This window comes from Salminus brasiliensis, chromosome 9, assembly GCF_030463535.1.
Source record: "Salminus brasiliensis chromosome 9, fSalBra1.hap2, whole genome shotgun sequence".
Classification (NCBI taxonomy): domain Eukaryota; kingdom Metazoa; phylum Chordata; class Actinopteri; order Characiformes; family Bryconidae; genus Salminus; species Salminus brasiliensis.
Window position 1 is genome coordinate 12,454,216 of NC_132886.1, and position 16,029 is coordinate 12,470,244.

The following is a 16,029-nucleotide window of genomic DNA, read 5'->3' on the forward strand; positions in this document are numbered from 1 at the left end:
CATTTTACATGGACTTCTATTCAGAGTTGAGCACATTTATGTCTTCTGCTGTAAAGTGATGTTTTTCACTGTACGTTTATCCCCACTCATTCGTCTGAAAGTTTCACTGTGACTACTTCATACATGAGATACAAAGCAAGGCAGAAAATCAGAACATGTATATCACCATAGATCAGCTATGATAAAAGCAGCATGTTTGGGAAAAGGTCATGCTAATAGGAATTGGGGTCATCCTTGATACATAAATTCTCACAAATTCCATAAGTGGTACAAGGAACAAGAAAAATGCTGGATATGTAGTTTATATGGAGTTTTTAAATATTAAGATGTCCTCATTTTCCAGTATAGCTGTCATAGTTGTACCTCTAATGGTGGCTTGATCCAAATAACCCAGCTTTATTTGGGAGTTGGGAGAGGACTTTACATACATATACTGAGTAAAAAAAAACAACTCACGCTCATCTCTCTGTCTCTCTCTCTCTCTCTCTCTCACACACACACACACACACACACACACATATATATATATATATACTATATATTTTTTTGATTGCTCTGATTGGGGCTGTCTATCACCTCTCTTGCCCAAGGATTGGTTAATAACATCTCTCCTTCTGTGCTATGATTGGTAAATAATACCTCTCCTCCTGCTCTGCTCTGGGATTTGGATTGGTCAATATTTCTCCTTGATATCTCTTGAGGAGAGATGTGTTAAAATATCCAAAGATATGGTTACAGCTGAGATAGATGACTGGACAATGCTCCATCCCACTTTGGCCATAGCTATAGTGTCAGTGACTGTGCCCTATCCACTATATAGTGCACTACTTTGGGGTACTTTGGTATATCCAACTGGACATACCCACATGACTGGACATACCCACATAACTGGACATACCCACATAACTGGACATACCGCATAGCAAGATGTCTGACATTGTTCACCACCTTGTTGAATCCTGTTCCCTATATAACGTGGGTGTGTCCCAGTTGCATGGTAATTAGTAATACTAACTAGTCTGAGCATTCAAGCTTGATTTGATGGCCATTATGGTCCCACAGTGCACTGAGAAACGGGTGGGACGAGCTCTTCACGTCTGGGGAATAAAAAAGGGTGGCAATGCTATTAGTAATGCTAATATTTTGTGTACTAACCTGCCAAACCTTAACTATTAGGATTAGTATATAGTATATACCTAACAGTACTAGTGTGCAGCATGCAATTGGGACGCAGCCCCTAGCTTCCCTCGTGTAGTGAGGGTAGTGAGGAGGGCACGGTTTCGGACACAGCGTATTATCAGCGTCTCCCTCCGCGCGCTGTCATTGGTTATTAGTTCAGTCCTGGCGCAGAGGGCGTGGCCTTCCGGAAAACGGGTGGTGGGACGGTTCTGCATCTGCCTCAGACGTCCTCTGTGTCACGTAGTCCGGCATCCTCCGAGCGCCGCGGCTGTCCGACATACAAGAAAAAAAAGACCCCAAACAGGCCGAAGCTCCTGTCCAGCGCCACCATGCCGAAACCCCTGACGGACCAGGAGAAGAGGAAGCAGATCTCGGTGCGCGGCCTCGCCGGGGTGGAAAACGTCGCCGACCTCAAGACCAATTTCAACCGTCACCTGCATTTCACCCTGGTGAAGGACCGCAATGTGGCCACGAAGCGAGACTACTACTTCGCCCTGGCGCACACTGTCCGCGACCACTTGGTGGGCAGATGGATCAGGACGCAGCAACACTACTACGAGACGGACCCCAAAGTACGAGCTCAGCTGCTGCACGTACACATCTAACGGGGACAGGGGGAGGGGACAGCGCAACAAGATGTCTAATGACTTTACTGTGGCGCAGTGTGTGTGTGTGTGTGTGTGTGTGTGTGTGTGAGTGTGTGTGTGCGTGCGTGCTCGGAGTGTCGTGTAGTAAAATAGCGCTGCGTCGACTGTAGCTGTCTATGAGGGTGCAAAATGTCAGTGTGACGTCTGAGGCCACTTGGGATAGCTCTGCAAGCCTGTTACATAAACACAATGTCATGATGGCAGGAGCTGACATTCGTGCATTCCTCCTGCAAAACGCTAGACAGCAGTTTGGCTGAGAGCTGAGCGCGTAACGAAGCGATGGTGGTGCTGAACGCACCTCCAGAGTCTCTGCAGGGTTGGACACGAAGCGCAGGGAGCCCATCTGGAAACTGCAGGCCTTATTTAGTGGGATGGGTTACATAACAGTAGGGCTGAATGGGTTGTGTATAAATTGGCAGCTTTGCAGGAAAGCAGAATACCTTCCTACTTTCAGTGGAAAAAGTCAAACTGGGGCTTTTCTATTGGGCCATTCTTGAAATTTAGAAAAAAGAAAAATTGATGTAAAAAAAAGTCGAAAATGACAAAAATGGAGATGCAGTGTGTTAAGAGCAATTCGCACTCATTTCAAAGCCCACATTGTGTCTGATGGTAGGTCTCCAAGTTTACAGATATAATTGGATTTAGAAAGTGGCTTCTCCCCGAGGAAACGCAAAGCCTATTAGAGCTGTGTCTGCTGTAGTCTGTGTTGTAGTGTTGCTGATGTGTTTTGAGTGTGTTGCCACTCAGGATGAATGGTTGGCATCCTCACAGATGGCCTAACCTTTTTAGAGAGATCGCCAATGCAGCTATATATACCCAGGCACAAATGCCAGGTCGCACATGCATACACATACTCACACACACTTTTGTTCCTACATCCTGCTTCGTTCCTGCCTTTTACAATCTATGAAAAGTATTGCTGTGAAGTAATTCTGACTGTGAGTGGATATAGCATGTTGAACTGGAGAGACCAGGCTTTAGTTGACATTGTGGGGTCATTAGCTTTGCTCTAAGGTCCTAAGGGTGACCAGATCCACTTTGTGTTACTCACAAAGCTCTGCATGGCAACATGAACCGCTCTGTATGTGCATCAGGTTACTGTTGGCTGCTCCTGCCAGAACAATGTGGCTCTTGTCCGAGCCAATGTTACTATGAACCTGTTCACTGGATGTGTCTTTTCACTGCAGCAGACCTGAGTATGAGTATGACCTCTGGAAACAGACATTTGACTCTCTGTCTCCACCTGTCTACAGCGTGTGTACTACCTCTCCCTGGAGTTCTACATGGGCCGCACTCTGCAGAACACCATGGTGAATTTGGCTCTGGAGAACGCCTGTGATGAGGCCACGTACCAGGTGAGGGATGCACTGATCGCTAAAAATATCACAGCTAAAATATCAGCTGAAATATCACTGCTAAAATATCACAGCTGAAATATCAGCTGAAATATCACAGCTAAAATATCACGCCTGAAATATCACAGCCGAAATATCACGGCTAAAATATCACAGCTAAAATATCAGCTGAAATATCACAGCTGAAATATCAGCTAAAATATCACAGCTAAAATATCACGTCTGAAATATCACGGCTGAAATATCACAGCTGAAATATCACAGCTGAAATATCAGCTAAAATATCACGTCTGAAATATCACAGCTGAAATATCACGGCTGAAATATCACGGCTAAAATATCACAGCTGAAATATCACAGCTGAAATATCATAGCTAAAATATCACGGCTGAAATATCACAGCTGAAATATCACGGCTGAAATATCACGGCTAAAATATCACGGCTGAAATATCCCAGCTGAAATATCACGGCTGAAATATCACGGCTAAAATATCACGGCTGAAATATCACAGCTGAAATATCATAGCTAAAATATCACGGCTGAAACATCACAGCTGAAATATCACAGCTAAAATATCATGGCTGAAATATCACAGCTAAAATATCACGGCTGAAATATCACAGCCGAAATATCACAGCTGAAATATCACAGCTAAAATATCATGGCTGAAATATCACAGAAAAGACTGTTGGAGCTAATCTTACCTGCCCATTTGTCCATGTGGTCATCTGTTCAGCCAAGTCATGATTTGCATACTGTAGCCACCTGTTTTTCCTGAACCTGAATAGCTGAAACCTTCACTGCATAATTAAACCTCTACAGTTGCACTATGAAATTGGTAGGCCTGCCTACCTTATACCTATGTCACCTGTTAAAAGGTTCTACTGAAATCGGGTTCTTTAACTTGTTAAAGTAGTATAACCCAACATAGGACCAGAGCTTTCATTAAAAAACTTGAGTAACCTTTTGTAAGAAAAGGAGAAACTGTGTCTTGATGTTTTTCATCTGCGTAACACTTTCATTTTCTTTAGCTGGGTTTGGATATGGAGGAGCTGCAGGACATTGAGGAGGATGCTGGACTGGGCAATGGGGGCCTGGGCCGCTTGGCAGGTCAGATTTAACACTGTACATATTTGATCATTTTTATTATCAGCATGTGAGAGTGTTGTCTTGGGTGTTTGGGTTGCCTGGTGTTTCCTTTAATACCCCTTATCCATCCTGCATTATCTGTTAATAGCCTGCTTCCTTGACTCGATGGCATCTCTTGGCCTGGCAGCCTATGGCTACGGCATCCGGTATGAGTTCGGAATCTTCAACCAGAAAATTGTTAACGGTTGGCAGGTAAGGGAACTTTTGGTCTGTTATGAATATCTAATAAAACAAAAAGCAAGACATGTACATAAGACTAACTATGCACTTGAGCATCAAGGGTTGTAGTATTGAAAAGTACTAGTTTAAAAGAATAACATTGAATGAAATTAATTAAATCAAATGGAATACATGGAGTGAACATAAGTGACAACAGACACTAAGGGTTAACGCAGCATTTGTAGCATTTTTACCTTAAAATAACAGCTTCCAAATCATGTGAATGCTCCTTTGACTTGTATTAGGGAGCATGACACTGCTATCTTTGCCACTCCAAGCTCAACAAACCAGAAACTGCACTACGTTACAGCTGGTTCTGTATCTCTCAGCATTTAAAATGCATGTCCTTAGCTCAAAGTGAGAGTTCCATGTCTGTAGGAGTAATAAATATCTAATTTTCAAATAATGCTGCTTTAACCACGTCTTAAGTCTGTTTGTCATTACTTTACTTTGACCTCAGCTATAGTACAACACCAAAGTGCCCCATTGCAGTGACACTGATAATGTCTGACAGGTTGAGGAGGCAGATGATTGGCTGCGTTATGGCAACCCATGGGAGAAGGCTCGCCCTGAGTACATGCGCCCTGTGCACTTCTATGGTCGTGTGGAGCACCACCCTGATGGAGTGAAATGGGTGGACACACAGGTAATGACATAAAAAACAATAAAGCAAGTTCAGAGTTTTGAATGCAGAATGCAGAGTTTATGCACAGTTAATGAGGAGGTGTCTCAATACTTTTGTCCTTTTTGAGTATTTGCATGCATGGGGTATAAAGCCCCCCCAGCATTGAGTTGTGGAGCAGTGGAGCTGTGTTCTCTGGAATGATGGATGGTGCTCCATTAAATTCTTTTGGGATGCGTTAAGGAGTTGGGAACAATGAGGCGGGGTGGCGATCGTCCAACATCCTGACCTCACTAACGCTCTTGTTGCTGAATGCAATCAAATCCTCACAGCAATGCTCCAGAATCTAGTAGAGATCCTCCCCTGGATGATAGAGACAGTTACTCCAACAAAAGCAGGATAAACTCTTTTTTAATAACCTTTATTTCAGAATAAACAGTGAAGGAGCAAGTGTCCCAATACTTTTGTCAATACAGTGTATTTGCACAGATGGCTGTTTGTGCTTAATTTGATTAATGAGGGATAAAGAGAAGATAACAAAACAGTAGCAAATAATTAGGGTGTCGTTACAAGGTGAATTATACAAACGGCAGACCTTGTACAGGACTATACTACAGTCTGTTGCATGGTTTTATGTCTATTATTGCGTTCTAATCAAAGTGTGTAATATGAGTGTCTCTCAGTTATTATAAAGCATTATAAAGGTACTCTGTGAGTCTCAGCTGTATAAGGCAGCACTGGATCAAGTTTTAATATGAAAGAAGAAACTGTTTGTTTCTAAAGCTTGACCCCTTTGATTGAGCAGGTGGTGTTAGCTTTGCCATATGATACCCCGGTGCCTGGATACAGGAACAACATTGTGAACACCATGAGACTGTGGTCTGCAAAGGCCCCCTGTGAATTCAACCTCAAAGACTGTGAGTGCTTTGTCAGTAATACTTACTAGACTGAGGAATGTTTGCTGTTATGCATCTAATATCATTAGGAACTGAATTATATTATATTAAACAAATTAGAATTTACATATCGCTGTCATGCATATGTCTCTGAAATGGCGGCTTTATAAGAGAATGGAAGTCAATGTAAAAAGATTGTATTCCAAGTCATTTTGGAGCATTTCTATTGGTCCATTCATCATGAAATTTTGACACAATGCAAAGAACAACTGAAAGTATGTCAAAAAGTAAACAATGCAAAAATGTAAACCAAGGTTTTGATGTGACAGTAGATTTGTGACAACTTGTGCTAGATGCTAGCCCCTAAAATGAGTAGTCTAGAGGCGTGAAGGGTACAGCTGAATTCTGGGATACAATTGCTGGCCTTTCCCCCACACACACACACACTTGCACTGTACTTCACAGTTAATGTTGGTGGCTACATCCAGGCTGTGTTGGACAGAAATCTGGCTGAGAATATTTCTCGCGTGCTCTACCCCAATGACAATGTGAGTACAGCTTCAAGTCAAATCAATATCAAATCTTCCAACAATTCACATCATCAATAGCTCATAGCCATTGGCACTTGTGGGTAAATGGTGCCCCTACGGCTGCTAACTGTGTGTGTGTGTTTGGCAGTTCTTTGAGGGGAAGGAGCTGCGTCTGAAGCAGGAGTACTTTGTGGTGGCTGCTACTCTTCAAGACATTATCCGCCGCTTCAAAGCCTCTAAGTTCGGTTCGACAGAGGTGGTACGCATGGACCTGAGCAAATTACCTGACAAGGTGAGACATGCAGTGGGAAAAAAAGGCAGCCTTTCTCAGACGTCAGTACTGCTCAGCTTCTGCGGTCTGATCAGAGGAAGTTCATGATCAAATGTAGTTCCCCTACATTTCTAACATGCTAGGATTTCTGTTTTGCTAATGAACAGCACCTGCAGATCCGCAAATGTGTTATGATTGAAAGGGGAGATGCGAAAATAGCTTAGAAGTGAGCAGGTATCCAATGGAAATTTGTCCTGCTGAGCTTAACATAAGTGTTCACACTTTAATTCTGTATAATAATTCTTCTAATCAGTTCAGTCAGTTCATTGCCTGTGTAAGATGCTAAGACCTGTCATTTCCCCCTGTCTCCCATGATGTTGTCCAGGTGGCTATCCAGCTGAATGACACACACCCGGCCATGGCCATCCCAGAGCTGATGAGGATTCTGATGGATGAGGAGAAACTGACCTGGGAAAAGGTTTGTCGACCAGTTAACACACCTGTTTGTTGCTCGCAGTGCTCCCAATACTGGGAGGGTAAAGGATAAACACGTCTCCTCCCATACATGCAAAGCCAGCCACCGCCTCTTTTCGAACTGCCACTGATACGGCATTGATAAACTTCCGACACGCTCAGAGGAAAGCATCGGGTCCCCAGCTTCGCTGCACCAGCTAAACTGTGCCAGCCAACATCGCTTAAGAATGAGAAAGAGTTTGAGTGTTGTCAAATGTCACTATTGACCTAACACATGCCTGTTATCCCCTTGTTGCAGTGCCACTTTTAGCTGTCTAAACCTCCTTTGGGGCCAAAAGATTGTTAGTATCGTCTCTGTCCAATGAAACACTCCAAAATGGTGACTTTACAGGAGAAAGCACAATGTTCTTAACTTTGAATGGAAGTCAATGTAAAATAAGAGTTTATTCCAAGTAATTTAGAGCATTTCTATTGGTCTGTTCATCCAGAATTATTGACACAGCTACAGGGTTCAAATGATTGAGAAAACTAAAAACTGACAAAAATGTGGATACATATTTTCATATTTATAAAAAAACGAATGGAAAAACATTCAGATTTTAAAGAAAAGCATGCTGTCCCCACACTTTGGATAGAAAGGGAATGTCTCACTTAATCCTTTAAAGCCAAGTGTATCATATTTGATGTATATTTGAGCTGTTGAAACCTCGGCAACATCAGTGTCATTAATAAATAATTAATGATCCTAAATGACCTTAAATAACAGTATTATGTAATACATTAAATAAATAAGAATTACATTAAAATATAATACAACCAGGTAAATGTTTTCTGCCTCCTGGTGGATTATCCATGAAAAACACTCAATTGTCTAAGTTTAATTTTAAAAGCAATGTGGAGTATAAGAGGTTAAATACTTCTATATGTTCTATATGTTTTAAAAACATGCTATGTGCAATAAATGCCTAATGAAATATTACACAAAATCAAAGCTATATATGGCTGTATATATATATATATATATATATATATATATATATATATATATATATATATATATATAATTTATTTTTTTTATTTTTTATAATTGCTCATCGGATAGCAAGTTTAGGTCGGATAAAGAGAATTTGACTTTTCTGGTAATTATGTTATGGTTCATGCTTAAAAGGGTTAAAATGCTGATATATAGTATTTCTTTATTCTTAATTTGTTGTGAATAATTCAGGTCAATTAAATGAAATTTATCTTCTTCTCTTCTGCAGGCATGGGACATCACAGTGCGTACCTGTGCCTACACTAACCACACAGTGCTGCCAGAGGCTCTGGAGCGCTGGCCCGTTGACCTGTTCCAGAACCTCCTGCCCCGCCACCTGGAGATAATCTATGAGGTCAACCGACGTCACCTTGAGGTTAGAAAAATGATTGTCGCTATGATTTACTTCTGCATTCCCCTACTATTTTCCCTAGGCTTTATCAATACAAAACGATTATCATCAATATTTAAGTGTATTGTGATTAAAATGTACTAGTAATGCTTCAGAGTATCACAGCTGTCTAAGCACTGACCCTAAGGTTGGGAGATCACAACTATCTGTGGCCATGAGTCTAAAAGGGCATAATTGGCCTTGCTCTATTTGGGTGGGTAGGATGGTCCTTCCCCCTCCCCCATCACTCTACAGGATGCCATCTGGGCCATCTGTTAGCTGATGTAACAGAATTGGACAGTTGGTGTTCTTCTAGTGTGTTAAACTGTCCAGTGACGTTAGCAACGGTTTGAAAATCCAGAGAAGAAGTACCAATAAAATAATGAGATATGAGAGACTGTCTATCCTTGCAGTCATGCAGCTGTTTACTTTAGTAGTGTTTAAGTTCAGCCATGTAACTCAGGTACAGCTTCAAGTATGGCTTGGCTTGAATCACCATACTTTAAGATCCACGGAGGACAAGCATCCAGGCTGTTTTCTGTCCCGGCACCGAATTGGTGGAATGAACCACGCTTACTTAAGACCCACCTCTTCCAAGAGTACTTGGGCAAAGTGTAGTGCAGGGTATTGTGGTCTCCATACTGACTTTTGTATTTAGTAGCGTCTGAGCTTAGAGGTATCTTTTGGATCCTAGCCAAGTGAACAGTGGGGCACCTTTGTAAGCCGCTCTTGATTAGAAAGCTCTGCTAAATGCCTTAAATGTAAATGTAACGTAAGCTTCTCTCTCTCTGTGTCTCGTGTCTCTGACCCTTCCCCTCTGTGTTCCCTCTCTCAGCGCATCTCCTCTCTGTACCCTGGTGATCATGACCGTTTGAGGCGCATGTCTCTGATCGAGGAAGGAGGGCAGAAGAAGATCAATATGGCTCACCTCTGCATCGTCGGCTCTCATGCTGTGAACGGAGTGGCCCATATACACTCGGACATTATCAAAAACACAGTGTAAGAGCAGTAAGAGCCATGTGCTGCACACAGTGACAGCTGTAGCAGCTAAACTGGACAGTTAATTAGGGAGATACATTGCAGATCTGACCTCCTGCCTGATCGCTAGTGCGTACACAGCATCAGCTGAAATCTGCCAATGTCACTGACATATAAATGTAGCTTATTTCACTGGTAGCTCTACAGCTAATGCACATATCCTACATATACTATGTTCTAGCAAGCCCTGGTTCTGACATTTCTTTGGTTGCATTGTCTCTAGTTTTAAGGACTTTTATGACGTGGATCCCCAGAAGTTCCAGAACAAGACCAATGGCATCACCCCCCGCCGCTGGCTGGTCATGTGCAACCCTGGCCTAGCTGAGGTCATTGCTGAGGTGAGTGAAACTGAGATGTTAGAGGTTGGTGGATGCAGACAAGCGGTTTCTAAAAGAGGCTTTCCTGTCATTTTCCTAATGCATTAGAGGATTGGTGAGGACTACATGCGTGATCTGGATCAGCTGAAGAAACTCTTGAAGTTTGTGGATGATGATGCCTTCATCCGAGATGTTGCCAAGATCAAACAGGTGAGGAGGAGATTTATCCGTCATTGATTAATCATTTAGTGATACCAGATGCTATCTGTCCGGTTGAAATATTACCTACATCAGGGGTTACATCAAGAGGCATGCTGAGCATGTTAATCTGTTTCTGCTCTCTTGTCACAATCACAGTTATCAACAAATGTGAAATTTGCAGAGAAATGAGAATATAAGTTATCTAATTGTGCTTTATTGAGGAAAAGGGATTCTTATGTCATGTCCTAGGTCTAATATATTGGTGTTCTAGTTTTCAAGCTATTGTATACCAGTATTATTAAAAGCAGAAAATTGAGATAAGAGCCAGTTGAGGAGGGATTTTTATTACTATATTAATTCAGAAGAATCCATTCAAAAGTGTATATAATGCTTGACTTAAGACTTGACTTAGGACCTAATATTTGATCACTTGTTTTGAAATATGAGGCATTCTGGAAGTTTCTGTATTGATCTTGCACTGATTTCTCAGTTGCCTTAAACCTTCTATCATTCTGGACACATCAAAAATCTTCCTAATGTTTTTGCACAGTTGTCTAGTGTTCTGCTAATTATTTGAGACCTGTGAATTTGCACAGGGTGTAAAAGTTGTGTTACTTTTTGTCATTGTCTACAACTCAGTGCATTTATTTTTTTCTTAGATGTATAATACTTCATACTACTACTAGTGTACTAATCTGTTTCTGTTTATAATTGCACAGGAGAATAAGATGAAGTTTGCTGTGCATCTGGAGGAGCATTACAAGGTCAAAATCAACCCCAACTCCATGTTTGACATTCAAGTGAAGAGGATCCACGAGTACAAGAGGCAGCTGCTGAATTGCCTGCACATCATCACCTTTTACAACCGTAATTATCATCTCATAAAGCTTTTAACTACAGCCTGTGCAACTGTAATTGCAGTATCTAACACACCTCTTCGTAAAACACTGTGTCTGTGTAATCTGGCTCAGTTTAAACACCAGCCTCATGATAATACCAAACACAAACTTAATTGCACATTTCTGCACTTTCGGCTGTGTGCTCCTGCTCAGTTTGCTCGTTTTGTTTCTAGTTCAGATTAGTTCAGAATGGTTAAGTTGGTTCAGAAAGTTAATTACTCCAAAAAATCCAATTCTCAAAGATATGGAGTTATATGTAGTACCATTAATGCAGTGCAATTGTCCTTTTTTTAAAAAATGGAGATACACTGGTTTGCTTCCTGACTCCCAGAACAGAATTGAAATCCTAGGTTTATTATTCATTTGTTATTTCATTATTTCCTAACCATTTAGCTCATTGTCTGGTGTCCCACAGGGTTGTCCTATAGGGTTTGTAAAACTAATGCTAATTGTGGCATTCATGTAATTATGAGAGTGAAGTATAGGCCTACATAATTTAAGAATTTAAGGTGTTAATAAAGCACTGTTTAGCCAAACCAGATACTGGATGATCATTTGGAAATATTAGCCTAAAATTGTCTTCAGAGCCAAACCAGCCCATAGTCCTTCAGAGTCCTCCTATTGTGCATTTCTGTACACAGGTATCAAGAAGGAGCCCAACAAAGCCTGGACACCCAGGACAGTCATGATCGGAGGAAAGGTGAGTGTTATCACAATTGTCTGGAAATCTGGCATCTTCATCATTTTACACTAATATGAATTTTACTATTTTTCTCCAAAAATGTGTGTTTGAATAGAGACACTTTCCATTCTCTATTTTCTAATATCTTGGTCTTCATTAATTTGCTGGTTATTGCCTTAGGCTGCCCCTGGATACCACATGGCCAAGATGATTATCAGACTCATCACAGCAATTGGAGAGGTGGTGAACAATGACCCAGTAGTGGGAGACCGCCTTAAAGTCATCTTCTTGGAGAACTACCGGGTTACACTGGCTGAGAAAGGTGTGGAACCTTAAAATAAAATAATCTAGTGGCTAAGTGTGAAAGGACCACATACTGTACCATTGCTGTTGAATCAGTGTCGTATAACAGTGGCAGTGGTGGCTCAGCGGTTAGAGCGCCGGGATATCGATAACAGTGTTGTGGGTTCGATTCCTGGGCTCGGCAAGCTGCCACTGTTGGGCCCTTGAGCAAGGCCCTTTACCCTCTCTGCTCCCTGGGCGCTGGAGTTGGCTGCCCACCGCTCTGGGTGTGTGTCACTGCCCCTACCACGTGTGTGTGTGTGAGTGTGTGTTCACTACCAGATGGGTTAAATGCGGAGGACACATTTCGCTGTACAGTGTACACTGTACAGTGACAAATACGTGCACCTTTTTAACTTAATGCAATGTTAATGTATTTAACCCCTAGTTACCCCTAGTAGATTTGGGCCATTTCATTTGGTCACTTCACTTAAGCCTAGGAACACCCACGAGGCGTTTGATTTGCTTTGGCTGTCTGTGAGATCCATTGAGACGATGCATCAAGTCACGTCTTTTGCTTTTTGAAAGTTTTATATTCCATCATTTGCTCTTTTCTGTCTCTTTCCACTTTCTATAGCCATCCCGGCGGCTGACCTTTCGGAGCAGATCTCCACAGCTGGGACAGAAGCGTCTGGAACAGGAAATATGAAGTTCATGCTGAATGGCGCTCTGACAATTGGCACCATGGATGGAGCCAACGTGGAGATGGCAGAAGAGGCTGGAGAGGAGAACCTCTTCATCTTTGGCATGAGAGTGGAGGATGTTGAGGCCTTGGATAAGAAAGGGTAAATAAAAAAACAGGAACACGGTTAAGCTGTACTTTATGAACCTAGCTATCTTAAACATTCAAGATATTTCCCACAAATAAGAGTCTTTAGTGATATTGCATGTAGAATTTTTTTTTATGTTTAATAAACACTGTCATAAATATACCCTGTATACATGTACTGTAGAGGCTTTATGGATGTCCCTAAATAGATTTTAGCCCTATGTATGATTACAGCACATTTGTTTTAATAGTTTGATAGCAAGGCTAGTTGGCTTAAGTGACATTTCTAATTCCAATTTGAAGGACGTGGGCCGTTGTGTAAACAATCCTCTTTTCAGGTACGATGCTGTTGAATACTACAATCGTATACCAGAGCTGAAGCAAGCCATTGATCAGATTTCTGGAGGATTCTTCAGCCCCAGCCAGCCAGACCTCTTCAAGGACGTTGTCAACATGCTAATGAATCACGACAGGTCAGAAGCAGTCCCCCTTAGGCAGGAAGCTATTAATTATACATTGTTCCTGTTTGTCCCACAGTCTCTATTTTACACAGATGACCCCTTTTCAGTTTCCTTGTCCTTCACATTGTCTTTCATTTTCTCTCCACTGACCTCATTTTCCCTCAAAGCACTTAGAAACTCTCATTACCATTATCATTATTATTCTGAGATCTGTAACTGCAATGTTTTTTTTGTGATTCTCTTTTGCAGATTCAAAGTGTTTGCTGATTATGAGGACTACATCAAATGCCAGGACAAAGTCAGCGCTCTCTACAAGGTACACCTGGCCTATAGCTTACCTATCCCAAAACACATCCATTGCCTTTTCATTTTCTGGGGTTTGAAGTTCAGTTTTAAGCTTGTTTTTATAGTTGTTAAAACCACAGTGAGAAAACAGCTGAAAAACTGTTTGCTCAAGTTTGAGTCTGAGCTTGAGCTTGAACTTGAGGCTAAACCTAAGTTCAAGGTTTAAGCTGAACATGAGGTTTAGGAAGGTTGAACACGGGATGAAGCTTGAGGTTAAGGCTGAGCTCGAGGCTGGAACTGAAGCTGATCTTGAGGCCGAGCTTAAGGTTAAGCATTTGTTTGGGGCTAAGCATTAGGCAGGAGTTTGTGTTTGAGGCTTGAGGCTAATCTTATAGGCTGGGACTGAGTTTAAGACTTGAGCTTGAAGTTAAGGCTGAGGTTGAGATTTAGTCTGAGTTTGAATCTGAGGCTAAGCTTGGGGTTGAATTTAAGGCTGAGTTTGTGTTTAAGGCTGAGGCTTGATACTTAACTTGAGGTTGAGGCTGGTGCTGAGACTATGTTTGAAGCTGACTTTGTGCTTGGGGCTGAGTTTGATGCTAGAGGCTAAGCTTGTTAGGGGAGTTGTCTTGGGCAGTCAATGGTTACAAGGTTTATATTTCACTGAATATAAAAATCTAACTATGATAAAAATAAAAAATTCAACAATCTGTTTATGAAGCTGATCTCATTGTTGTTGATGTTCTCCCAACAGAATTCAAAGGAATGGACCAAGATGGTGATCCACAACATTGCTGGATGTGGCAAGTTCTCAAGTGACCGTACCATTTCCCAGTATGCCCGTGAGATCTGGGGTGTGGAGCCCAGCTTGGAGAAGATCGGCGCCCCAGACGACCCTCGCTAAGCAGCTAGCCAGCATGCAGGAGCTCCTTATGCTGGAGCCATTCTCACATCCAGTTCATTTCTCCATTGTGAAGATGTGTTGGTCATTGGTGGTTCTGTCAGTGTTTGATTGTGTAAGAACTGTCCCCCTAGGGGGCAGCCAAGGTACCTCACACCACCTGGTTCACTCAGAATTAATGTTGCGCTCTCTGTTACGTGTTTAAACATATATATGTGTGTCTGTGTGTGTGTGAGAATGGCGCTTTTTGCTCATGCTAACTGGTACAGCCCTAATGAAGCAAACTCATCTAAAAAGATGAACCAAACCCCCTCCTTTACCAACAGTTTTACCCACACGCTAAGGTATAGATAGAAAGCCAGTTGTTTAGCGTGGTGCGCTGTGTTGTAATGGTACTCATGTCTTCCTGTCAAAAACAAAGGCACGGAAAGTAGGCCAGTTATGAAGAACTGACATGCGCATACTCATACTTCTACACTGTGACGTACTGAGGTTTAGCACTGAAGGTTTACTCTATCAGCCACTCATATCCGTCCACATGGATGACTGTTAAAGACATGGACTCACTTTGTTGTTTGTTCCAACATGTTTCTGCTCAACATTTCATTTTTTACAGACTTTTTAGAAACGTATCACACAGCCAGTCATATTCCCTGGTTTAGACACGAGTATTGATGTGACAAACAGTATCATCCTGTGGTGTCTTTCCACTTTCCATATCTGTCCTGATATACTGCCTTCTCTCCTACACCTCATTACACCAATTACTGAAGCTGCCTTAGTGTGTGTAAGCATGCATGTTCGCGTGTGTGTTTATCTGTGTGCGCATGTGAGCGAGCTTGTTGATCTTTATCAGCAACTTCCTCCCATCCTTCCTGATTCTCCTGAGTCATTGGAATGATTTTAAAACCGTGGTCCAGATCGTCATGCACACCCAGTGCACGGCCTATTAATCTGCTTCCCCCCTCCCTCCCATAGTCTACTGCACTCCCAGCCGAGTTATAGCAAACATAGGACTACTGCAAAGGTTGCTTAAAGCGTAAGTAGAGAAGTGTTACCACTGGAGTGTGTAGTGTTATACACTGTATCTCCTTTTTGACTGTAGTTAAACTGTATGATAAAGAACAGACTAGTAAAGAGAGTTATGCTAAATATGGTTGTAGGCCTCAATGGTTGTCCCTCAGATCTGCTCTTTGAATGTTACTTATCTGTGTGTGTGGTTGCTGACCGGTTCCACGACACAGTCTGACTGCTATAGTTGAAAACCAATGAATTAATAAATAAAGATTTAAATATATAAATATATATCCATATTACACATACCTACTGCCTCCTGGTCTTTAATGTATATATATATATAGTAAGGAG

General features: G+C 41.8%; 1 protein-coding gene across 1 annotated transcript; it reads left to right on the forward strand.

The window, feature by feature from the left end:
* The first annotated feature begins 1,352 nt into the window (after positions 1-1,352).
* pygmb (phosphorylase, glycogen, muscle b) lies at positions 1,353-15,983 on the forward strand. Its single transcript, XM_072687438.1, has 20 exons — positions 1,353-1,751; positions 3,080-3,181; positions 4,216-4,294; positions 4,422-4,525; positions 5,067-5,198; positions 5,980-6,091; positions 6,536-6,618; positions 6,749-6,892; positions 7,257-7,349; positions 8,608-8,754; positions 9,605-9,768; positions 10,031-10,145; positions 10,233-10,334; positions 11,045-11,192; positions 11,866-11,924; positions 12,087-12,228; positions 12,826-13,033; positions 13,356-13,490; positions 13,728-13,794; positions 14,515-15,983. The coding sequence occupies exons 1-20, from the start codon at positions 1,509-1,511 to the stop codon at positions 14,662-14,664; spliced, it is 2,529 nt and encodes an 842-aa protein (XP_072543539.1). The 5' UTR covers positions 1,353-1,508; the 3' UTR covers positions 14,665-15,983.
* Positions 15,984-16,029: the final 46 nt, after the last annotated feature.